We start from the raw sequence: 27,463 nt of genomic DNA, 5'->3' as shown, positions 1-27,463 counted from the left end.
AAAGTGAAGGGCTGGAAAAGATATACCATGCAAATAGAGACCAAAAGAAAGCAGGAGTGGCAATACTCATATCCGATAAAATAGACTTTAAAACAAAGGCTGTGAAAAGAGACAAAGAAGGCCACTACATAATGATGAAAGGAGCAATCCAAGAAGAAGATATAACAGTTATAAATATATATGCACCCAATATAGGAGCACCGCAATATGTAAGACAAATGCTAACAAGTATGAAAGGGGAAATCAACAATAACACAATAATAGTGGGAGACTTTAATACCCCACTCACACCTATGGACAGATCAACTAAACAGAAAATTAACAAAGAAACGCAAACTTTAAATGATACATTAGATCAGTTAGACCTAATTGATATCTATAGGACATTTCACCCCAAAACAATGAATTTCACCTTTTTTTCAAGTGCTCATGGAACCTCCTCCAGGATAGATCACATCCTGGGCCATAAATCTAAACTTGATAAATTCAAAAAAATCGAAATCATTCCAAGCATCTTTTCTGACCATAATGCATTAAGATTAGATCTCAATTACAGGAGAAAAACTATTAAAAACTCCAATATATGGAGGTTGAACAACACACTTCTGAATAACCAACTAATCACAGAAGAAATCAAAAAAGAAATCAAAATATGCATAGAAATGAATGAAAATGAAAACACAACAACCCAAAACCTGTGGGACACTATAAAAGCAGTGCTAAGAGGAAAGTTCATAGCATTACAGGCATACCTCAAGGAACAAGGAAAAAGTCAAATAAATAGCCTAACTCTACACCTAAAGCAACTAGAAAGGGAAGAATTGGAGAACCCCAGAGTTAGTAGAAGGAAATAAATCTTAAAAATTAGGGCAGAAATAAATGCAAAAGAAACAAAAGAGACCATAGCAAAAATCAACAAAGCCAAAAGCTGGTTCTTTGAAAGGATAAATAAAATTGACAAACCATTAGCCAGACTCATTAAGAAGCAAAGAGAGAACAATCAAATCAATAAAATTAAAAATGAAAATGGAGAGATCACAACAGACAACACAGAAGTACAAAGGACCATAAGAGACTACTATCAGCAGTTGTATGCCAATAAAATGGACAAAGTGGAAGAAATGGACAAATTCTTAGAAAAGTACAATATTCCAAGACTGAACCAGGAAGAAATAGAAAATCGTAACAGACCCATCACAAGCACAGAAAGTGAAACTGTAATCAGAGTTCTTCCAGCAAACAAAAGCCCAGGTCCAGATGGCTTCACAGCTGAATTCTACCAAAAATTTCGAGAAGAGCTAACACCTATCCTCCTCAAACTCTTCCAGAAAATTGCAGAGGAAGGTAAACTTCCAAACTCATTCTATGAGGCCACCATCACCCTAATACCAAAACCTGACACAGATGCCACAAAAAAAGAAAACTACAGGCCAATATCACTGATGAACATAGATGCAAAAATCCTCAACAAAATTCTAGCAATCAGAATCCAACAACACATTAAAAAGATCATACACCATGACCAAGTGGGCTTTATCCCAGGGATGCAAGGAGTCTTCAATATCCGCAAATCAATCAGTGTAATTCACCACATTAACAAATTGAAAAATAAAAGCCATATGATTATCTCAATAGATGCAGAGAAGGCCTTTGACAAAATTCAACATCCATTTATGATAAAAACTCTCCAGAACGCAGGAATAGAAGGAACATACCTCAACATAATAAAAGCTATATATGACAAACCCACAGCAAACATTATCCTCAACGGTGAAAAATTGATAGCATTTCCCCTAAAGTCAGGAACAAGACAAGGGTGTCCACTGTCACCGCTACTATTCAACATAGTTCTGGAAGTTTTGGCCACAACAATCAGAGCAGAAAAAGAAATAAAAGGAATCCAAATGGGAAAAGAAGAAGTAAAACTCTCATTGTTTGCAGATGACATGATCCTCTACATGGAAAACCCTAAAGATTCCATCAGAAAATTACTAGAGCTAATCAATGAATATAGTAAAGTTGCAGGATATAAAATCAACACACAGAAATCCCTTGCATTCCTATACACGAATAATGAGAAAGTAGAAAAAGAAATTAAGGAAACAATTCCATTCACCATTGCAACGAAAAGAATAAAATACTTAGGAATATATCTACCTAAAGAAACTAAAGACCTATATATAGAAAACTATAAAACACTGAAGAAAGAACTCAAAGAGGACACTAATAGATGGAGAAATATACCATATTCATGGATCGGAAGAATCAACATAGTGAAAATGAGTATACTACCCAAAGCAATTTACAAATTCAATGCAATCCCTATCAAGCTACCAGCGATATTTTTCACAGAACTAGAACAAATAATTTCAAGATTTGTATGGAAATACAAAAAACCTTGAATAGCCAAAGCAATCTTGAGAAAGAAGAATGGAACTGGAGGAATCAACTTGCCTGACTACAGGCTCTACTACAAAGCCATAGTCATGAAAACAGTATGGTACTGGCACAAAGACAGACATATAGATCAATGGAACAAAATAGAAAGCCCAGAGATAAATCCACAGACCTATGGACACCTTATCTTTGACAAAGGAGGCAAGAATATACAATGGAGTAAGACAATCTCTTTAACAAGTGGTGCTGGGAAAACTGGGCAACCACTTGTAAAAGAATGAAACTAGATCACTTTCTAACACCGCACACGAAAATAAACTCAAAATGGATTAAAGATCTAAATGTAGGACCAGAAACTATAAAACTCTAGAGGAGAACATAGGCAAAACACTCTCCGACATAAATCACAGCAGGATCCTTTATGATCCACCTCCCAGAATTCTGGAAATAAAAGCAAAAATGAACCAATGGGATCTAATTAAATTAAAAGTTTCTGCACAACAAAAGAAAATATAAGCAAGGTGAAAAGACAGCCTTCTGAATGGGAGAAAATATTAGCAAATGAAACAACTGACAAACAACTAATCTCAAAAATATACAAGCAACTCATGCAGCTCAATAAACGACCCAATCAAAAAATGGGCCAAAGAACTAAATAGACATTTCTCCAAAGAAGACATACGGATGGCTAACAAACACATGAAAAGATGCTCAACATCACTCATTGTCAGAGAAATGCAAATCAAAACCACAATGAGGTACCATTTCACACCAGTCAGAATGGCTGCGATCCAAAAATCTGCAAGCAATAAATGCTGGAGAGGGTGTGGAGAAAAGGGAACCCTCCTACACTGTTGGTGGGAATGCAAACTAGTACAGCCACTATGGAGGACAGTGTGGAGATTCCTTAAAAAATTGCAAATAGAACTACCTTATGACCCAGCAATCCCACTTCTGGGCATACACACCGAGGAAACCAGAATTGAAAGAGACACATGTACCCCAATGTTCATCGCAGCACTGTTTATAATAGCCAGGACATGGAAACAACCTAGATGTCCATCAGCAGATGAATGGATAAGAAAGCTGTGGTACATATACACAATGGAGTATTACTCAGCCGTTAAAAAGAATTCATTTGAATCAGTTCTGATGAGATGGATGAAACTGGAGCCGATTATACAGAGTGAAGTAAGCCAGAAAGAAAAACACCAATACAGTGTACTAACACATATATATATGGAATTTAGAAAGATGGCAATGACGACCCTGTATGCAAGACAGGAAAAAAGACACAGATGTGTATAGCGGACATTTGGACTCAGAGGGAGAGGGAGAGGGTGGGATGGTTTGGGAGAATGGCATTCTAACATGTATACTATCATGTAAGAATTGAATCGCCAGTCTATGTCTGACGCAGGATACAGCATGCTTGGGGCTGGTGCATGGGGATGACGCAGAGAGATGTCATGGGGAGGGAGGTGGGAGGGGAGTGCATGTTTGGGAACATATGTAAGAATTAAAGATTTTAAAATTAAAAAAAAAAAAAAGAAAATTAGAGATACCAAGGGAACATTTCATGCAAAGATGGGCTTGATAAAGGACACAAATGGTATGGACCTCACAGAAGCAGAAAATATGAAAAAGAAGTGGCAAGAATACACAGAAGAACTGTACAAAAATATTCTTCATGACCAACATAATCATGGTGCTATGATCACTCACCAAGAGCCTGACATCCTGGACTGTGAAGTCAAGTGGGCCTTAGAAAGATCACTATGAACAAAGCTAGTGGAGGTGATGAAATTCCAGTTGAGCTATTTCAAATCCCGAAAGATGATACTGTGAAAATGCTGCACTCAATATGCCAGCAAATTTGGAAAACTCAGCAGTGGCCACAGGACTGGAAAAGGTCAGTTTTCATTCCAATCCCAAAGAAAGGCAATGCCAAAGAATGCTCAAACTACCACACAATTGCACTCATCTCACATACTAGTAAAGTAATGCTCAAAATTCTCCAAGCCAGGCTTCAGCAATACGTGAACTGTGAACTTCCAGATGTTCAAGCTGGTTTTAGAAAAGGCAGACGAACCAGAGATCAAATTTCCAACATCCGCTGGATCATCGAAAAAGCAAGAGTTAAAAAAAACACAAAAAACCACATCTATTTCTGCTTTATTGACTATGCCAAAGCCTCTGACTGTGTGGATCACAATAAACTGTGGAAAATTCAGAAAGAGATGGGAATACCAGACCACCTGACTTTCCTCTTGAGAAACTGTATGCGAGTCAGGAAGCAACAGTTAGAACTGGACATGAAACAACAAGCTGGTTCCAAATAGGAAAGGGATTCCGTCAAGGCTGTATATTGTCATCGTGCTTATTTAACTTATATGCAGAGTACATCATGAGAAATCCTGAGCTGAAAGAAGCACAAGCTGGAATCAAGATTGCCAGGAGAAATATCAATAACCTCAGATATGCAGATGACACCGCCATTATGACAGAAAGTGAAGAGGAACTAAAAGCCTCTTGATGAAAGTGAAAGTGGAGAGTGAAAAAGTTGGCTTAAAGCTCACCATTCAGAAAACGAAGATCATGGCATCTGGTCCCATCACTTCATGGGAAATAGACGGGAAACAGTGGAAACAGTGTCAGACTTTATTTTTGGGGGCTCCAAAATCACTGCAGATGGTGACTGCAACCATGAAATTAAAAGACGCTTACTCCTTGGAAGAAAAGTTATGAGCAACCTAGATAGTATATTGAAAAGCAGAGACATTACTTTACCAACCCAGGTCTGTCTAGTCAAGGCTATGGTTTTTCCTGTGGTCATGTATAGATGTGAGCGTTGGACTGTGAAGAAGGCTGAGCACTGAAGAATTGATGCTTTTGAACTGTGGTGTTGGAGAAGACTCTTGAGAGTCCCTTGAACTGCAAGGAGATGCAACCAGTCCATTTTAAAGGAGATCACCCCTCAGTGTTCTTTGTAAAGAATGTTGCTAACGCTGAAACTCGAGTACTTTGGCCACCTCATGTGAAGAGTTGACTCATTGGAAAAGACTCTGATTCTAAGAGGGATTGGGGACAGGAGGAGAAGGGGACGACAGAGAATGAGATGGCTGGATGGCATCACTGACTCGGTGGACGTGAGTCTGAGCGAACTCCGGGAGTTGGTGATGGACAGGGAGGCCTGGTGTGCTGTGATTCATGGGGTCGCAAAGAGTTGGACATGACTGAGCGACTGAACTGAACTGAACAGAACTGAAGGGGTTCCAAAATATAAGTTTTATGAACACATGTCAGGTGTGGAGCCTAAGTGTTTCTAGAACTGGGGCAGGCAGTGGCTCCTGGCTGGAAACAGGCGTGATATTTTAGGGTGAGAAACTCAGAAACTTTGGCTCCCAGAGTGGGGACAACCAGTTCAGCCTAGTGGATCTTTCTTGGTCTCTGGAGAAAATTTGCTTTGCTACTTGCCAGTGTGCTGCCTGCTTCTTAGAGGTCAACGTCAGCAACTCTGGGGAAGACCTGCAGCCTGGTGCAGAACTTGCTAATCTAGACAGCTGGGGAGGGGAGAACCCACCACACCCTTTCTTATCCCGAACACAGAAAGGTCACCTTTTCCCTTGCCTCCGAAAGAAGAGTGTTTAGACTCTGCTCACCAATGGACAGTGGTGTGTGAAAAGACTTTCTATGTGACCATTGAGTCAGAAAATGAAATTCAAAGCAATGAGAAACAGAAAGGATGGAGGGCAAAATGCAAACCATTGACGATATTCCTTAAGGAAGCATGAGGTGGTACAATTATTAGTGTGTAGTGCTCATGTGAATCATAAATGGATAGAGACTGGGTTTTCTAAATGTGATGTTGAGAACTCCATGCTACTGAAGAATTAATAATAATTGATTGTTCAAATAATTTGAAGTATAAGGATGTTAATTGAATCGGAGATTGTAAGAAGAGGCATTTCAAAATGACCAAAGGCGTATAGCTAAACTAATGGTTCTAGATGACAGCATTGACAATATTTTAAGTGTGTAAAGTGAATTGCAGAGCAAAGGCAAAAGATGATCCTGATTTTGTATATAACACATTTCTGCATGTATACATGCGAGTGCATTCATTGACAAGTGAGTGGCAAAACACCAACATGGTATCACTTGTTGCCTGGAAGGGAATATGCTTGGAGGGAACAAGAGACAAGGGACTCTTGACTTTTGTAGCTGATCATATTAGAAAATAAATAAAAACACAAAGGATTGGAGGGAAAAATGCGGAATATTTGTAAATTGCATTTGTAATTTTAAAAATCTTCTCTGTCTTTAGTTGAGATACATAATCACGTATTGTTTCCATTTTGCTTGTATAAATCAAACATAAATACCATTTGATAATTGTGTTTCATTCTAACTGAGGCAGTTGACAAGCACAGGAGTCTCTTTTGGGTTTCCTTATAGGTTTTCAAAATTGACCCTCCGTCTTTCTTAAAAGTTAACTGCTTTTGAAAGAGAGGAACAAACTAGAGAATTCCAGGTTGATAGAATTGTGTGATATTGGGGTTGGGTCTCCTATTCCTCAGATGGTCCAATAGCCCTGCATCAGAGCCAAGACGCTCCAGGCTTGTCACTGTCATGTCAGCCTCACCACACTCCCAACACAGTCCTGCCTCCCAGAATGTAAATCAGGCTTTCTTCTTGGGACAGTACCAAGCCTCTGGACGCAGCTTCAGGGGGCGGCTTTTGAGGTCATGAGTTCTCTCCAGGGAGGCTCAGAAAATGCTTCCCTTGCAGCTGGAGTTTGAAGCCTGCCAATCAGTGGCAGACCAAGTGAGTTAAGACATTTTCAAGCAAAAGTAGCCACTTTCCTTCTCCCCTTACAGCCTCATAGCTTGGTCTCTGTGCTCTTCCCACTGAAGCTCTCCCATCATCGATTTAAACGGCGCATCATGACTGCGTGGTCGTCTCAGATACTCTTTAAAATGACATGTTTACTTTGTGAAAGATCTGATCTTTATGGAAATCAGAGGTCAAGATTGCAATTGGTTGACACAGTTGTGAAATGGCTTCCCCCCCCTACTTCCTGTTCACATCCGTTGCATCTCGCATGTATTCTCTCTTTTCCAAGCTTATGGTTTCCTACCACTACTTCACGTCTATCCCACTTTGGCCATTGGACTGCCTGGGACGCATATCTCTAGCTTCTCACCCTGTATTCAAGTGTTGAGGGCCCTCTGCAAGTTGGAATATACTTAGCACCCATTAGTTGACTATTGGAGAGGGCAATGGCTATTATCAAAAGCCAAGGAAAATAATCTCTGTCACCCACTGCCACATAAAAAAAAAAAAAACCTCAGAAAATAACAAGTGTTGGCAATGATGTGGAGAAATTAGAACCTCTTGTGCATTGCTTATAGACATATAAAGCTTGCAACTGTGGAAAATGGTATGGTGGTTCCTAAAATATTAAATGTAGAGCTACCGTGTAAACCAGTGTTTCCACTTCTGGGTATGAACCTAAAAGAATTGAAAGCAAGGACGAGAACAAATATTTGTATACCTATGTTCATAGCAGCATCGTTTATAATAGCCAAAAGGTGTAAACAACCCACACGTCCATTGACAGATGAATGGACAAACAGAATGTGGTATATGCATACAATATACTGTTATTCAGCCTTCAGAACGAATGGTACAACATCGGTGAACCCTGAAGACTAAGCAAGTGAAAAGCAGACACAAAAGGACAAAGGAATAATGCAAATACGGTTCCACTTACACGAGGCGCCTACAATAGTGAGATTCACAGAGCTGGAAGGCACAATAGCAGTACCAGGGGCTGAGGAAGGAGAACCTGGGGAATTACTGAGAGTAGAAAGATAGTTTAATGGGAATGGACTTTTAGGCGGAGAAGGTGAAAGAGGCCTGGAGATGGATACAGAGGGGACAATTGCATAACAAGGTGAGCGTACTTCATGTCACAGAACTGTTTGCCTAAATTGGTAAATTTAATTTTACCACAAAAAATACAAAAGTAATAATTAAAATCCATTTCTGAGATGAATATCTACTAAGAACAAAAGGTCATAACAAACAATTAAAAAAATTTAGTAAATAAAAACATCACAAAATCCAGAAAAAATACAATATTTTTTATTAACAAACTGCCTGATACAACTCCATAATGCCTTTTCCTTACATTTTTGTTTCATAACCTTCAATTATCTCTTTATATGACAAAAATGTATCTCATTTTCTGTACAAAGAATAGAAAGGTAATTTAGTCTTCCAGGATACTTGAGTAAAATTTGTTTTTTGTTATTCACAATGAGGTGCCTAAAACTTCACATACCCTTGAAGTACTGCTTCACATTTGTGCCTGACTAACAGGATTCTAATCATTTTAATTTTGTATTATTCCCATGAAAACATGATGTGCTTTTAAGTGTATATAAGGCATTCTTAGATCTCTTCCTTAGAGGAAAAAACTATCTGCCTTGATTAGGATAAGGATCAAATTCTCTGTTTACAATTTTATATATTTGGTGATTGAAAAAAAAATTTTGACAATCTACTCTGTCTCTACATTTCATAATCTCTTTCTTTTCACAACCCAGCAATTTCTGAAGCTGGGAGCCACTAGGACACTTTTGCACTTTGGGTTCTGCATGTTTGTTTTGACATAGTGTGTGCTATACTAATAGCTCACAATAAAGTATCAATATATGGAAATGACCATGAATCACATAAATCTATCCCATCAAACCCAAACTGACGTTCAACATTCCCTTATCTGGATCTCAAAATACCTGGAGCCTGTTTAACATTTGACACAGGAAATATAATGATGGTAAGATCTCAAAGTGTAATTGTGGTTAAATATCTTCTGTAAATTTTACGTGAACATATGACTACCTGAAGACATTGCTAGGGCCCTTCCAGGATCTTGGAAGTGGATTAAAGGAAATGGAGTGTCTGGAAACTTCAGCATAACACAGAACCATCATCTCTATCCAAGCCTCAGCATTTTTGTTTCTCAAGGTGGACAAGGCTAGTCCCTCAGAGAGTTATGAAGTACTGAGGCAAGGGCAACAATAGAAACCCAAGTAGACATTAAAAACACATGAACAAAAGACATAAAACAGGCTGGATCAAGGAAGGCTTTGGAGTGAAGAATTCAGCTACCTTGTGCTGGCCTGTACTAGGACAGCATGGCCCTATTTCAAGCCTTTTAGCTCCACTTTCAGAAAATTAGCACTAAGTACCTCTATTCTATATCCTGTCCACCTGCCTTGTCCTGCCCAAATGTGCATGAAAGATCTGTTTAGAGTTATGATTGGAACACATATTTTACCAGAACTGAAAAGATTAAAACAATGACTGACATGACAGAAGCAAGAAATAAAACAGGCAAAAACTTCCTAAGGGAAGAGCGTCATGCTTTCAATGAATTTATGTTTCTTCAAGAGGAATAAGGCGCACGGTACTGAGGGGATGTTCGATAAGATGGATGAACTGCAACCAGGAACTCAGAGATACCGTGGAGCCTCCTGCACGACCACCGTACACTGGGACTTATAGCCCAGATTTCAGAGATGGAAGAGTGCATGTAGCTGAGCTACAGACCTTGGGCTCAGTGCAAACCTAGATAATACTCCAAAATAAATATCAAATCGGTTGTTTATCAGGGAGGGAGTGGTCTATAAAACAACAATAGGATTATCGATAAACCAAATATGTAACGGATAAAAACATGCAGATTCCAATCATGCCATGAAGAGAAGTTAAATTTACTCAAGTGCTGAAGAATATTGGCTTATAGAGAATCAACTACTAACCAGAAAAAGGTTATGAGATTGATCGTGAAGACTGGGGAAAGATACATGTCATGTACCAGGTTGTAGAGTGAGCTTGAAACATTCTACTGCCTCCAGGACACACCCCACAGGTTGACCTTTGGCACATGAGGAGTCAGCCTGGCCCCTCATAGCAACAAAGTGGGTCCTTGTTCCTCCCTGGAATTCTTTAATTGGCATTGATCTTCTGATCAGTAACCTCAGCCCAATGAGATCATATGTCTCTTCTGTTTATTTTAGCACGCAACTCTGAAAATCAGGGAAAAAAAGATAAAATGATGAATTAATTGTAATGATAACATCAATTAAAATGAGAGTATTAACAGGTTTGTACTAGGTTTAGAAATTATTTAATCATTGGACTAACCTATGAAATATTACCTTTAAGGTGCTTGAAATAATGAACAGAACCTGACATTTTACAGTATTACATATATTGCTGGGGTCCAGCCCCGGGGATCCAGGGTAATTTGAAGTGGGGTTGGAGCTGGCATCCTAGGAAAGAACCATTTTAATTACAGATATAAAGAGAGATTAGAAAAGGATAGCATAGTAGGAAATATTAGTGGAGAAAAAGAGGCTGAATAACTTGGTTTACGTGGGATACCAATAAAGCTTCGAGACAAGAAGCTTGCAGCCCCCACTTGTATAGCGGAGGGTGCCCCACCTTGGGCTCCCTCTCACGTGGAACTTAAATGCCAGGGCAAAATTAGCAGGCTTGGTGAGCACCCATGCTCCAGATGGGAATTTAGCCAGAAAAACAGAGAACAAGAAAGAATGACACAGGGGAATCAGTCTTTCCAGAAACTGATCCGTTTTCTTTATTTTCAGGTTTGCTTATATACCTTTTTTTACACATAGAGACAAATGGAAATTTTAAAATCATGCGGGGGTCAGCAGTCCTGATCTTTATCAAAATCAGGTGCTTCATATAAATGTATACAAAAAGGCCTTAGGGGTTTTACATCATCTTCTGGCCATGAGGCCTGCTGACATTTTATGATCCTTTCTTTCTGATAATGGTCTTTCAATCAGAAACTTATTTTCTAGGGGTGATTTTCCTTAAACCAGGCACCACCCTCTGAAGGTTCCAGATAAAGTTGCATTCCTATAGGGTGAGGATGTAGTGGGTTACAATCAAGAAAGGAATTTACTTAGCCTAAGGTTAACATGATTAGTCTTAAAGGTTAATACTTATTTCTTCTATATGCTAGTTATATTCATTATAAGGGCAGGGAATATGGAGACTTAGCAGCAAATATTGGCCCAACAAATGAAAAACCCTTCACCAATATAACTCCTAATCAACCCACTATACTAATAATTTCTGACTTCCTAAAAGAATCTGCCTTTAGTAAGTCTAAAACATCTCATGCTTCTCACGGTTGGGAGGTTATAAACAATCACATGTGGCCGGACGAACCCGTAGAGGCAGGCTAGATAACCTTCAGAGGAGTTCGTAAGTTGAAACACTCTTGTCACGCCCGGGAATTTGTATTAACTGGAGCTGTAGGTTAACTCCTTCTCCGAGAGAGGTGATGGGGGAGAGCGCCCCGTAAAGTCAGAGGTGTAGGTGAGAGCATAAAACAGTAATGTAGGCAGACTCTGGTTTTGGGGGTAGATGCTCGGGAACAGGGGGTTTCCTGAGGCTCGATTCCACCTTTGCCTATGCCGAAGCCTCCTTCCTCATGACCTTTGCCATGGGGGGAGTTCCTCACTCTGGCTCCCAGCAATATATGAGACTTTTGATTTCAGAGGTTTAGGAGAACTTTCTTAAGTTTGTACAGTATTTAAATTTTTAAGAGAAGATAACTTACTAATGCGTATATTTGACTTATTTCTTTTATCAGAGTTACTTTATGAGAAAAGCCCATCCCCCACTCCACTCCAGCCTTTACTTGTTAAGTGTATAAAAGACCAACATGTTAGACATTTGAGATGCTTGACAGACTCCATAGACTAAATCTATATTGATATATTTTAAAATGTTTAAAAGGATTTCATTAAGCAGGCCTATTAATTTCACTAACTGTTTAGAGGAACTAACATTGGACTGAATCTGCATCAATGATTAAATATAAGTAATAACTTGTATTTCCAATCTAAATTTCCAGATTTATAAATTTTTGTTTGCTAAATGCTAAAGCTTCAGAAATGGAATTAAAAGATGCTTACTACTTGGAAGGAAAGTTATGACCAACCTAGATAGCATATTCAAAAGCAGAGACATTACTTTGCCAACAAGGTCCGTCTAGTCAAGGCTATGGTTTTTCCAGGTGTCATGTATGGATGTGAGAGTTGGACTGTGAAGAAAGCTGAGCACTGAAGAATTGATGCTTTTGAACTGTGGTGTCGGAGAAAACTCTTGAGAGTCCCATGGACTGCAAGGAGATCCAACCAGTCCATTCTAAAGGAGATCAGTCCTGGATGTTCTTTGGAAGGACTGATGCTGAAGCTGAAACTCCAATACTTTGGCCACCTCATGAAAAGTGTTGACTCATTGGAAAAGACTCTGATGCTGGGAGGGAGTGGGGGCAGGAGGAGAAGGGGACGACAGAGGATGAGATGGCTGGATGGCATCACCGACTCAATGGATATTAGTTTGAGTGAACTCCTGGAGTTGGTGATGGAAAGGGAGGTCTGGCGTGCTGCGGTTCATGTGGTCGCAGAGTCGGATGTGACTGAGGGACTGAATTGAGCTGAACTGAAAGCTTTAGAAAAGCTTATTTTTAAATTTGGCAGCTTTTAATAACTGTGGTGTTGGAGAAGACTCTTTAGAGTCCTTTGGACTGCAAAGAGATCCAACCAGTCCATCCTAAAGGTAATCAGTCCTGAGTGTTCATTGGAAGGACTGATGCTGAAGATGAAGCTCCAATACTTTGGCCACCTGATGCAAAGAGCGACTCATTGGAAAAGACTCTGATGCTGGGAAAGACTGAAGGCAGGAGGAGAAGGGGATAACAGAGGATCAGATGGTTGGATGGCATCACCAACTCAATGGACATGGGTTGAGGAAACTCCGGGAGTTGGTGATGGGCAGTGAGGCCTGGTGTGCTGTAGTCCATGGGGTGGCAAAGAGTCGGACACGACTGAGCGACTGAACTGAACTGAACTCAGAGAAAAGAGTAGGGAACAAAGTCTTAACTGGAAAGAATGAAACCTTGAAACAGATTCTGGATAAAGCCTGAAGAACTTCAAATACAAGAATGGTGTAAACTTGGACCCAGGAGACAGCAAACCTCCAGGCTCCAGGGTCAGCAAGACAAGCAGTGAGCTCAGTCGGCTCAATGGTGAGGGTCCTACCTGTTTGCTCAGGAGCCCCAGTACCTATGGGGATCTTTTCTAAATGTTGACGTAAACCGAAGAGACAGCCTGCTATTTCCCCATGAAAAAAAGGAAAACAAAAGTTTATTTAAGATCAGCAGAGAATTGCAGTTCGGGGTCTGCAGCCTTGGTGAACCATGTTCAAGTCAGCCCCAACCCCCTCATCCCCTACCCCCACCCCTGCCCCCGACCCGCATGGCAAGGGAAGAAGGCTTTTACGGGGAGGGGAAGGAAGTTAGGAGGCTCCAGGAAACAGAACCCACTGCTCTCCACTGACCGGGTCCTCGTCAGGGAAGGTAGGTCTTTGGCTCCACTTCTTGCCGGGCTCTGCTGTGGTCACAGGACGCGAGAGCACCCTATTCTGGTCTCACAACTCCATTCTGGTGAGGTTTCTGTTTACTAGCTTTTTGGAATAGACATAGAGGGTTATAGTGTTTGAAATGTTGGAACCAAAGGAATCACTTCAAGCGCAGAGGTGGCATCAGTTAGTCAAGGTCACATTTGACCTATTCCACCCTGCTGGAGGCTCCGTGGCAAGAATCCTCCTGCCAAAGCAGGAGATGCAGGTTAGACCCCTGGGTTGGGAAGAGCCCCTGGAGAAGGAATACAACTTTTGCATTATTCAGGAATGGACTGACTATGCTCTTTTCAGCAGTGTATGGCAGTTCTTATTTCTTTATATCACTGACAACTTGTGTATTATTTTAAAAATATTTTTAAAAATATTTTAAAAATATTATTTTAAAAATATTTACCAATATTATATGCAAAGAATCAGAGAACATTGGTAAAGCTATACTGCTTTGATGATTAAGACTGAGGATTTTTTTTAACACATTTGTCAATTATTTGTCTAAAGAAGACAAATAATTTGTCTTCTAAAGAAGACAAATAATTTCATTATAACTTTTTGTTATTGTTGTTTGACCTACATATTTAGGTTATTTCTCAGTGTATGCTTTGGTATTTGAGAAAAAGTTCTTCTCCTACCATATATTTAAATATTTTCTTATTTTTATAGCATATTATTTCATTGAAAAATCTAATCCATCTCAGGTTTATTATGGTGTATGAGTGAGACACACCAAAGTAACTAATTTTCTAATTAATTTTTTCTGAGTAACTAAACATTATTCCTGCATGGTATGCTTGTTTGTTTTTGCTGGCAGTTTGGGTGATTTAATAACACGATGGAAAATAACACATCCAAATAGCTTTGCTTGTATCTTCTTCTAAAAGGGTATTAAAATATTTGCTGATGGTTTGGGGAAGTTATATTCTCTAGTCTTTGAAGGGAAAGAATAAGGCCACTTAAACGCTATTCCTCTCTGACATAATTGCTATTTCTACCTTCTCATAGTAAGGGGATTAGCCTACATGCCTTTCGGAGAATCCTCTAGTGAGTGCACTTGGGCTCTGAGCATTCTAATGCTTGCACACATTACCTTTTGTCCATGGGTTTCCTTTTAGGATAAAGATACTAAAGATACTTGTAAAGATTAAAAATGAGGGTATGCACATATCTTTAAGACTCTAGGTTATTCCTATGAATTACTTCTCTGTTAAAAGTGATATTTGTAAACAGAAATACCTGAGGCCATTTCTCCTAACTTCTTTCAAGTATGTTACCTTTCTATTAAGATCTTTTTTATTTTATACATTTCCCCCTTAGCTTTAGAAGCCTAGGAACATAAAATCCACTATTTTCTTGCAGTAGGTTACAATTCCACATCCATGTTTCCATTATGTCAAACGGAGCAGTCCTGGAATAAATGCAGCTTTTCATGTTCATCTATGCCTGTCTTTCTCTTTGTCTACCTTGTGAAATTTAAAATCGCCAAATCTAATAAGAGTAACAAGGGAATCCTAGTGCAATGGCTCATAGAAAACAGTAGGTAACTAAGTATTTGGTATTTATAGATAATCATGAAGATAATGTTCAGAAGGTAAGTATTTCCTTATGCTTTCCTGGTCTAAGATACAAAGAGGGTCAATGACTTACAGAGTGATTTGAACCCATTATTATCTGATGATCTCTTCCTCAAAAGACTTTTTCCTTCTAAGCCTTTTTACTCTCATTGTAATTCTTGGTTAGTCTGGCCACAAACAAATGAACAAATTCACAGAGCTTTGGATTATCTTTTTTTTTTTTTTAATTTTTTCATCCCTTTTACAATGGGACCTCATACCAACTCAAAATAATATTTGGAAAACAGAAAAACAGCAAAGGGATAATTCATGAGCTATACTGGAAATACACTGTTCTTCTAACGACCTGCTATAAAAAATGAGGCACAAAAGCAAAAATAAACGTTAAGAAGTGAGATAAAAAGAGACCTGGAGTCCATGGTAGCTCAGATATTTCTTTATAGTTTAGAGTCAGGATCTCGTCCTGGGGTCCAGGATTGACTTTGTTATGAGGAACCAAAGAAGGGCATGAGTCCGTAAATACTCTAGAAATCTATGTCAGATTTCACATATATAGGATTCTTTTCATTTTGTGGCCAGGTGGGGAGACGTTTCATAGCTTTACTCACATATTTATAGGAACCCACGATGACAACAGAGGGAAGAACCAGTAATACAGAACAGTCAGAATTACAAGAAAGGACAATTTTCTCCCTTGAGTTCTGTCAGGAAATTAAGTCTTTCAACATTTCCCCCCTTCCCTTCCTTTGCCCTAATTCTCTTTGATGAATTGAATGCTTTCAGAGTTGTTTTGCTGAAGCTTATGGAAATGAGTAACTTAGAAAGCAGCTGGAGGTACCTGGACTCATTTTACCTAAAGGGTTTCATTAAAGCTCAGCGTGATGTTTATGAAGAGGGGGGTCCTAAGACAAAAGACACCAGGGAGTAGAAGCACCTTTCCACTTTGAACCTCTTGCTGAGCCCATCAGCTGCCATTGTTATTCTGGATGGTTAGAAGCCCCGCAGATTTGGCATAAAGAAAGTCAGCGGCCAAACATGGCGGAAAGACAGAGAGTCCTTGCGGGACGTTCAAATCCTCCACCTAAGTTGGCAACAAAGGGAGAGGGCGCAACACAGGAATGTGAGTCAAAGGAGCACCCGAGCTGCTGCTTAGCTGATCCGATGTCTCGTCCACATGCCTCCTCTCAGCAGCTGCTTTATCGGCTACTTCAGAGAAACGTGGGCCGCTCCCATAATGCACCTCGCGCGTTCTGCCAAATGTGGGAAATTCTGGCAGAAGCCAAGTAACCGGGAACCACGCTTTCCAACTGGCATTTAGCTAAGGGATAAGGTTTGATGACCATCATATATCTTCCGTCACTTCTTTGCCCTTTCCGTGCTAAGACTTACAGACATATTTAAATCCTGGAATCCATTTTTGACTTTCTTTAAAAAAAGTGGGTCATCAAGTCAGGCCCTTTTCTTATCCTCGCCATGAGATTTATTTTTAAATTGTTCAATTTATTTTCAGAAAATACTTTCAAGTGTTGTAGGTCCTGAGCCTCTTTTGCAAAGGTATTTCTTAAAATCATACTTTCTTTGGCCCTCATGATACCTTTGATAACTTTAGATGAAAATTTTATCGAGCCTGTTCCAGGCCTTCTCAATATCTGGCAAATACATATTAACACACACAGTCAGAGTAGGTTTGCAAAGAAAGTATTTAATCCTTTAGAATGCTTATGGGGGCTGAGATAAATGAAGTGCTCCTTGGCCCTTCCATTTTTAATAAAGATTCACTTAAATTCTGGGCTCCAAATAAAAATTTCCAAAGATGTCTCCTAGGATTTTTAAGTACAAAGATGTCTCCTAGGATCTTTATTGCCCTCAGAGCAATAAAGAATCTGGTTTGTCTGTCTTTTTAACCATGATGACAGTTGTGAGAAGTTTTGACTGACTCTGTGACATTAGACAAGACTGGAACATGGGAATGGATGTGGGTTTTGATAGCCATTATGATTTCTCAGAGAAGAGAAAGTAAAGAAAACACAAAACTAAATGCTGGACACAAGATCTGTAGAATTCTGAGTGTAGATATGGCTTCAGAAAGAACCGACTTCAGGTTAAGTACACACCAGACTAAAAGATTATGTGATGTTTCTGTATGATTCTAAGTCAAGTGATTCCTTCATTATTTTAAAAATAACTGACAGGTGATTTTTCTTCCAAATTTGACATGCAGATTCTTCATATAAGCTAACTAGTTATAATAATGGAACAACCCCATTGGCCTCGCTATCGGGTGGAGGAATAACCAGAAGTGTCAGTTCTTAAATGAGATACATGGTTTTCATAACAGAGCACACAAACAATAGCAATGTTGGGCCATTTATTTTATCATAATAGAAAATCCAGTTGTCATTTTAGCTGCATATTTGTCTTCAAGCGTAAGCAAATGAATTCTTAACATTTCATCTCAAGCTGCTCTTAGGTCATTATATTTGAGTAATAGACCTGATATCGCAGAGAATAATGTTGCAAATGAACGCATTTAATATTCTTGAATGTAAATGGAGTAGAACCTAATGCCATTTAAACGTATAGTACGTAATAGACAAGAAGAAAGGGATAAAATGATTTTGGGTCCAATTAAACTGAATAAAATAGGAAGGGATAAAGTCATGAAGAAATCCAGTATGCCTTAATTGCACTGATAAGGAAGTCAATGCAACAGATTGAATTTAAGCACAAGTTTAGTGAACTTACATATTACTGTTTGAGTTCAACATAAAGAAGAAAAAGATTTTGCATTCTGCAGAGTAAATTCGCAAGCAGGCTGTCTTACTAGTATTGAAATAAACATATTTCTTAAAGCTAGTTTTGTTGGATTATGTCAGAAGCAGAGCTGTGCTTCTTGAGGGAAGGTGAGCTTCCTCTAGGGCCCGTCAGAATGAAGCTTTCACTGTCCTGCCCTTCAGAGGCTGGGGTGGTCGGTAGTTCTGCTTGATGCAGACTTCTTGATCGCCTTCAGCATTTGCTAGCAGACTGCGGAACTGCGCCAGCTTGGGGGAAGGATAACATGTTTAGAGAAGCAATAGCTCTTGATGTCACACAGAACACTTTTTTTTTTCTAATATGATTGATACACTGTTATGTAGAAAATCAGGTTGAAGACTGCAATGGTTTCACTGATGGAAAGGGAGGAAGCCAACAGTTCTTGCACATGTCTTTGCACCAAGCATTTGGCTTCAATTATCAATGACTGACTGGATTAGCATTCCAGCTTTTGCGCACTTGACTAAGAGACTTCCTTGTTTGGCACCTCAGTTTCTATATGGTATTATTTCACTGTGTTTTGGTGAAGGCTAAATGGCTCAACAGAGATAAGGTTCTGAGAATGGCGTTTGGCATGTAGCATATGCTAAAGAAGTGTTAGCTCTTATACCGACTGGTCACACTGCAGGTTTGCTGTGAGACTTGACTGACAAGATGTATGTAAGGCACCTGATGAAAAGAGCTGCTCAATCAATGGCAGTTTTTATTATAATTATAAGTGATAATTAATGAGCTATTTTACTGAATATTGAAGAGCTTAAGCTTAAAAAAAAATGAAAAACCAACATCAACGATCAAGGTATGCCACTCAAGAGTCACAGTTCCCCAAAGAGGGTGGATTTTCCCTTATTAAGGTGAAAAGAAGAGCGGGAATTCTGAATCTCTACATAAAGAAAAAAAGTGCTTATAAGTACATTCTACTTTTTGGCTATTAATAGACCTGATGTCACTAATAAATCTTTTCCAGTTGAAAGGGGACTCTCCAAAATCGAATTGCAATAATAATTTCCCTCAGTATGAATTGAACTGATATCCTGCCTTGCACTTCCAATTTCCCCACATGCCCCTCTGATACGCTACCTGTTCCGCGCTCACACTGATGGTCTCTTTAAAGATGATCCAGGTGACACTCTCGTGAAGCGGAGGGTGAGTCAGTGAACCAAAGTAGGCCCAGTAATCCGGGCATGAAGGCAAGAGGACAGAGGGGTCGAAATTTGTGAATGGAGCTTTCTTGTTCTGAAAGAAAACAATAAGCGATGTATCATGCCCTGATGTAAAATATTTACATCATTGCATATATGACATACATATTATTTGGTAGATAGGTCTTAGCAAAGAATTTAATGAATTTTTCTACTGTATAGTGTTTCATGACTGGTATGTTTGTGGGTGGCTTAGCTGCCCATTAATGCAGGAGACACAGGTTTGATCCCTGGGTGGGGAAGATCCCCTGGAGAAGGACATGGCAACCCACTCCAGTATTCTTGCCCGAAGAATCCCATGGATGGAGGAGCCTGGTCAGCTACAATCCATGGGGTCACAAAGAATCGGATACCACTTAGTGACTAAACAGCGACAACAGCGTGCTTGTAAATATAAACAGTGCAAGCGACAGATGACAGGAAATACGCTACGCCAGGACTGTGACTGGTCTCTCTTCTTCCTTCCTCATTAGGCTAAGCATAAGCAAAGGCTTCTTATTTCTTTACTGATTGGTCATTCATGTAGGGGTTATTGGTGCTGACCTCTTGAGCAGTTAGAAATCCGCACATAAGCTTATGGTTGTCACTCATAATCATGGGTGTGCATCAGCAGGTTCACTTAAGGGACAATTCTGTGGTGCTAGAGCAAGCATTTATCAGAAGAATAATCCACAGGTTACTGGACCTGTGCCGTTCAAACCCATGTTGCTCTAGGGTCGACTGTACGAGCTTTACTCTCTTAAAACTTCTAACGCATCTTTCGTTATGACCCATTTCCTTATTTGTAATCATTTGTTGTGTTTATATTCCCCCCTCCCTCCATCATCAACCTTGCCAAAAATGTCTTTTTTTGGTTGTTTTTTCCCCAAAGAATTAGTTTTTCACTTTATTAATAACATTTGACCTGCATTTATTCATTTTCTTTCTTATTTTATTAATGTTTTACTTCATCTTAATCATTTCCTTCTACTTTCTTTTCATGTATCATTTTTTACATTCTTGAATTGAGTGCTTATTTATCTTTAAACTTTCTCACTTTATAAAAGTGTAATTTTGGGGGCCTCAACACGAACTAGATTTATTTTACATAAAGGTATGGTAGTTCTACAAAGTGTGAATGACAATGGCAAATCTCTGATATATTATTTAAGTCTTTATTATCAAAATGGTGAAGCTAAGAGTAAATATATCAGAACAATCCATCTTTTTCTAAGCTGACAGTGGGCATCATAGTTATGATGCATGAAACAGCTATGAAAACCATGCTTGTACAGGCTTCATCTTGCTGAAATAGATCAGTGGTAACTATGAAAAACGAAACCAAAATAAATCACTGCGTCAGAGAGCTCAGAAACGAGGACTGTGTAAGCAGTACCTTGATTTTCAGATTGATGGGTTTGCTGAGGACTTCCTACTCCTCATATCAAATATGCAATTAAATGATTTCTGAGGTTCTGTAGATTCTTGTTCTCTGATTTAAACTAACTTAATGAGTCTATTTACCTTAGTTTTAACTGTTTTTAGGGCATCAAGTACTTTCTGAAGGTTTGGGTTGGCCTGACCCACCTGGAGATTAAAAAAATAAAGTGTGAGATAACAATTGTTAGCTAGTAAAATCGTATTTAGTTAATTTTTTAAAAATTAAACACAATAACTGAAGAAAAGATATACAAGTCAAAATACAGGCATTTAGCACAACTAAAATACAAAAGCAAGCCTCTTTGGTCTGTTCTATTAAAATTCTAATCAGTCAAATGAATGGTATGTTACAAGTGTTCAATAAAGATTAACTAGAATTACTATAATTCCAAAAGTTAGTCACCCAAATATACTCCATTTAAGAGTAACTTCCCTATAGGACTTTTCAGGGACTCTCCTACAGGAGATTTGAATCTTCCATATTAAATATCAAGTGAACTTTCTTTATGGGACAAAAGTCCTCTTCATATTTTTTTCCTGATGAAATATTAAATTGATAAACTCCTGACTCTGTGATGTAGAAAGTTTAGACGAAAAGTGAAAGATGAGCTGAAAAATAAAACAATTAGCCCATCAACACCTTCCCATTTCATCTCTGCCTGAAATGTCTTTCTCTCTTCACGAGGGGAAAGTCAAGCAAAGCAAACATATACCGGAGACCAGCTTGTTCACCTGCACTTTCGCTAGTAGAAGGAGACATTTCAAAAGCAGAGAGACGCCAACACCCGTCTGCTGTATTTCACCCTAGCCTGTGGTCTGATTGGTAAGGGAATAATTGTAGCAGAGCTCCGAGGCTCTCTAGGACTCACCTTCATCAACACGCCGACAACCACCAAACCATCAGCCTGTGAGGCGGCATCAGCAAAGCTGGGGTACTTGGCAGAATTCCAGTGAACTAAATGAAGCTAAAACACACAAGGTGATGGAGCAGTTATTCATACCACGGTGAAGGGAAAAGCAAGTTAGACCTTAACATGTGGATCTATACAGCTATTTCTTGGCTTGGATAGATAAAACTTGTGCAACCCTTTATCCAAGGCATGGGAAGGGCTATGTTTGCACCCTTAAGAAGGATTTTCTTAAGAAAATGGAGTTGAAGAGAGTGGGCACGTTGCAAATCCTGGAACCAGTAAGTAGAACTTCTTTTTCCCACAATATAATAACTATTCAATATTACTTCTTAAAACGAAACAAAACAGAAAAAACAGACACCTCTCTGTTTGATGAGAGAAGATCAAGTATTTCCGGCTAGTTTGGAGACAAAAACTGCAATAATTTTCTAACTTGAGGCACCCGGTAACTTTGTGAGAAGGGGCTCCTGAGATGTCTGGAGTCTTGGCCAAGGGCAGGTTCTCCTGAGCGGATCCAGACACCTTTCAAACCAACAGCCCCTTCCTAAGTTCTCTGTGATACTCTAGACCTGTATATCCAAGGCCGTGTGCACGTCTTCCTGATTCTTTCCTGATATCTCCACATGGATGCCTGACATGCATCTCAAACTTAACACGGCCAAAGTAGCACTCTTGACTTTCTCTTTTCCAGACGCTTTTCATCTTCCCGCTTTAGCAAAAGGCATCACCTTCCCTCTAACTGCTCAACCGAACACTGCAGCCCTCGTTCCTTTCTCACTTTTCTCCACTTACTGGCATCCATCCTTCCGGGCAGCACATAGATGTTAGCCTTGCACTTAGTCCAGAGCTCTAAGGCTTGGCATAACTGCTGATTTTCCTCTGGGATGGCAAGTCAAAATGGCAGGATTTTGACTCGAATTATGGCTGAAATCAAATGCTACTCCTGAAAAAGTCTTTTTCTGACCACCTAATGTCAAGTGATCCCGGGTCTCCCCGCCACCCATAGGTCTCCTCTCTGTCTCTGCTCTTTCTCCCCACCACTCCCCTGGTCTCCCTCCCACCCTCCCTCCTACCCTCTCTCATAAGCCGAACTTAGTGACTGAGAGCCTGTCACCTCCAACCTGGATTAACTCCACTTTTCTCAAATGAGATAAGACGTTCATTGATTCAGATTTCTTCAGATCAGTTCAGTTCAGTTCAGTCACTCGGTCGTGTCCGAGTGTTTGAGACCCCATGAACCGCAGCACGCCAGGCCTCCCTGTCCATCACCAACTGCCGGCTTGCTTAGATACAGCCAAATATCCTCCCCCAGACATAATACTATTATTAATTTAGACTTTCAGCCCATTTGATTTCAGTCCACTTTCAATTTTATGAAAAATAAATAGGAAAAAACAAAACATTTAATAGATTTCTGCACCATTGAAAGTTCCTAGCCTGGCTTTCTAGTGTAACATAAAGTAAGTTTTATTTGTACACTATTTCCAAGTCTTCTATCAAAATGAATACTACACATACTCTGTACCTAACAATAGCTCTTACAAAAATCTGCCCTACACAATTGCTTTCACCAGTGTAAGATATTTGTATGAATGTAGTTATTACCCATTGTTTTTTGCAAAGAAATAAAAACCACAACAGAATGAAATGGGAAAGGCATTGCAATTGTTCCTATGTAGGACTTAGTTAATAAATTCTAACATATGCATACATGGAAATACCGTGCAGACTTTAGGAATTCCTGCTGACTTGGAACAATGACCATGATCATTGGTAAATGAAAAAAAAAAAAAAAAACAAAAAACAAAAAAAAAAACCCTGCGTATTATAGATTCGTTCTACAAGAGTAAAACAAAAATGCCAACCCGTCTGCATTGGTACAAACTTATTGAACAGTCATGCATACAAAGAACAAAAGGTTTTTGATTTCAGTCTCCATACCCCTGTTGAGAGTTTGATGCACATTTTCTTGATTTTATCGTGATACACAGGCAGATTGTCTTGAACTGAATCACAGACTTCCATGTGGAGGCAAGTCAAGAGGCCAGAGGGTAGTGGCCTGCTGCCAGGGAGCCCCAAACCCTCATCTAGAGGCGGCTACTCGTTGTGATGACTCCTGAGGTTAAACTGGCCCTCTTAGTAGAATCTTAATGGAGTGCCTCAGCCTGGCTATACCTCTGCTGCGGGTGTGTGCACCCTTGACCCTTTAAATGAGAAGAGAATGATGGTGTGTTCCCCCTGGGGCTCAGAGCTTTAAAAGGAGAGCAGCAACTCCCCTTGAGGTTAGCCTGATGTCAGGCAGCAGTTTCCGAGACATTCTGAAATGAAAGCACATTCGAGGCTCAGGAGTTTGACTGCAAATTCACCTGCCTCCCTCACGTGAACAATTGTCCTCCATTGCCAAACACAGTGTGTCACTGTTTAAGTTTAATGGAGCCTAGGAATTCTTTACAGACCGCAAAATGCTCATTCCTTGGAGCCGTTGAAATTGTGTCTTAAGTGATAAGGGGGGCTTCCCTGGTGGTTCAGACAGGTAAAGAATCTGCCTGCAATGCAAGGGACCCTGGCTTGATCCCTGAGTGGGGAAGATCCCTTAGAGAAGGGATAGGCTACCCACTCCAGTAGTCTTGCCTGGAGAACCCCATGGACAGAGGAGCCTGGCGGGCTTTGTGAGCCCGGGGTCACAAAGCGCTGGACATGACTGAGCGACTAACACACACCCCCGTGTTATGAGGGGGCCACTTCTGGGAGGACTCTTGGCGTAGCTCCTCTCACTCACTCAGCTGCATTACCTCTGCAGAAAATGTGGCTCCATCCACTAAGTGCTCAGAGCCACAGTCATCAGTGCTGCCCCAGTGAAAATGGAACTGACGCAGCCTGTAGCTCTCAGGTAGAGGACCGCCTTTCAGCACTAGGAGGAAAGCAAAGCGCTGTTAGTGCCACAGTCACGACCTCCAGCTTGTCTTTGCATTGAATCCAAATTAGCATTAAATTGGGTCGAGTAGTAACGGAAATAAACCGTAGTCCAAAGTTCCCATCCTGTTGGTCTTTCCCCCATGCCCACAATGATGGGCTCAGATGTGTGCTGCACCTTAAGATTGTGGGTGACTTATACAGTTCCCAGCACATGGGATATAATTTTATCTTTTCCTGTTTTCAGGAAAACATATTGGAAGATGAGTGAATTATAGGATGAGAGGTCTTTCCTTGAACCTGCTTTAGTTTATAAGTTCATTATTCTTTCAACAGACAGTAATGGACAGCATGCATTAAGATATCTAGCAATTTATTTTTAGCAACAAATCACTCTGCACATATCTTGTAACTGATCAAGATACAAGAGGGTATTCTGACAGCTTTGCTGAGGATTCCTAGCCAGGGACGAAAAAAGTTCCAGCAGGAGGGTAGGGTCAATTTTAAAATTCTCATACTGAAGGATGATTTTGCTTTAGAGAACCTATCCAACCATGTGATTAAAACACACACACAGTACCAGACCTAATCCAATATTAACAAAGGACATAGCCCCAAGATGTCTGAAATTTAGGCTCCGAACCTTGTAGGAAAGTGCTATGACTAATTTTGCCTTTTGACAGTAGAGCTGATTCATGAAACTGCTATTTAGAAAATTATTCAGTAAAAAGTTTTGAGAATTTTCCTGTGAACAAGGAAGTGTGCTAGATTCTGGGAGATGAAGATAATTCAGTTACTATGATCTAATAGGGAGAGGGGAAGCTAGACAAAAATACTTATGCACAGAATCGTTCCATGCAAGATACACCCAAGACCAGTATTTTTTTTTTTTAACTAGTACCCAAGCCCTTCACAAGCTGGTGATGGACTGGGAGGCCTGGCATGCTGCGATTCATGGGGCTGCAAAGAGTCGGACACGACTGAGTGACTGAACTCAACTGAACTGAAGCACTTCATTGGCATGGAGCCATTTTCCTGGCCACAAAAAATAAATCTACTCTTCGTGTGTAGTTCTTCCCTAATGCGCTCCTCCAACCTCATCTCAATTAGAAAATATTTGCCTTTTCAGTTTTTATATTCATGATGGTTCACAGAATTTTGTGGAAAAGGACTGTTTATTCAGAGGGTGTAAAGTTAGCATAAAGACATTGGAAACCGGAAGAGAGGAAATACAGTCACTGAGAAGGAGAAGGGCTGAAAGAAGAGCGAGCTGGGAGTCCCCAGAATCATCCTTAACACTTAGAAATATTTTAAAACTTCAAGACTCCTCGGTAGATGGCGTCAATGCTACACATGTGCGCAAAACACGGAACATGGGTGTCCGTGTTCTGCAAGCCCTACTGTTTAAATTTCCCAGCAAGTCAAAGACAGAAATCAGGAGGGTCTTTGGGCTCACCTGATCTATTATCACTGTCCTCAAAGTTTACATGGAAGGAATGTCCCACGTTGACGATTTCTTTGGCTGTGGCTGGATTGTAGGAGATACTGAGAGGTTTCAGAGAGGGATCACGCTTGGTTTCACTGGTTTTAATGTCGATTGGAGACTGGTTGTTTCCATTCGCAATGGGATGCAGCTTGCACCAGTGTTCAGGACCTGCCAGGAAAAACGCGATTACAACCCAGACTGCTCTGATGCTGGACTCCAGGTTTTAGGAATGCAATTTTCCTAGATTAGGATTTATTCAGGTGTCTGAAATGGTATTCTGGTTAGCTTAATGGAAATCCAAGGTTTGAGAATGCCCCTTTCCTATGCTACACTGTAAAATAGTGTCTTTGTCAACAGAGTTGGGATCAGACTATACATATTTTGCTGTTAGCAATAGTCCTCTCTATACATAGGGAGGGAGAGAGGCTGAGAGGGAGAGAGGAGAAAAGAGGCAGAATACATTCTGTAGACAATCATGGCCCAAAGGACAACTGTTGAGAATGCATGCAAAGTTGGTATAAGTCAAAGGCACTTCAAACCATTAATCTATGCCTTTACTGTTATTTTAAGTGCTCAATATCTCTTTTCCTGGAAAAGGGAACAAGCTGTTGTTTGAGCTACATGAGCAGAAGAATGCTTACCGTTTTCACCATCATATCCCCAGTCAGGACTTGCCATGATCTTCTACTTAGTTTTCTTTTTCTGATCACAAAGAGAATACCTGGAATAACTGACTGTCACTGAACGTGCAATAGATGACTGAATCCACAGTTCGCAGGGTTTTTATAGAAACGTCTCTGCCCCTGTGCATGAGTGTTACTCACTCAGCCCGCTATTTCATCATCTTTATCTATCAGGAAGTATATGCATGCTAAAAAAAGGTATTGTTTAAAAAGCTCACAAAGGTAAGGGCAGTTCCAATTGATTTATTCTCTTATATTGTTAAAGATAAATTTCAAAATCTTAGCTTCTGCAAAACCAAGCCCTGTTATTCTCATGCTAGTAGAAGATATGGCTGAGTTATCACACATGATGCTTTGAATATCTAGTTACAAAGGACTGTGCATTTGAGACTCCCAGCTTTTACCCTTGCTGGATACTTAAGCAATACTGCTGCTGCTAAGCCACTTCCATCGTGTCCGACTCTGTGTGACCCCATAGACGGCAGCCCACCAGGCTCCCCCGTCCCTGGGATTCTCCAGGCAGGAACACTGG

At 40.0% G+C, this 27,463-nt stretch overlaps 1 protein-coding gene across 1 annotated transcript in view; it reads right to left on the bottom strand.

Moving 5' to 3' along the window:
* Nucleotides 1-26,988, bottom strand: part of CA1 (carbonic anhydrase I) — a 74,998-nt gene extending 48,010 nt beyond the window's left edge. Inside the window, 5 exon segments of the mRNA NM_001009771.1 lie at nt 21,023-21,085; nt 21,808-21,903; nt 24,642-24,760; nt 26,219-26,416; nt 26,890-26,988. Coding sequence (NP_001009771.1) covers nt 21,023-21,085; nt 21,808-21,903; nt 24,642-24,760; nt 26,219-26,416; nt 26,890-26,926 — 513 coding nt within the window. The 5' untranslated portion in view covers nt 26,927-26,988.
* Between the last annotated feature and the right edge of the window lie 475 nt (nt 26,989-27,463).

Source organism: Ovis aries, chromosome 9, assembly GCF_016772045.2.
Source record: "Ovis aries strain OAR_USU_Benz2616 breed Rambouillet chromosome 9, ARS-UI_Ramb_v3.0, whole genome shotgun sequence".
Lineage (NCBI taxonomy): Eukaryota > Metazoa > Chordata > Mammalia > Artiodactyla > Bovidae > Ovis > Ovis aries.
Note: the sequence above shows the minus strand (reverse complement) of the source record. Positions and strands in the feature narration are given on the sequence as shown.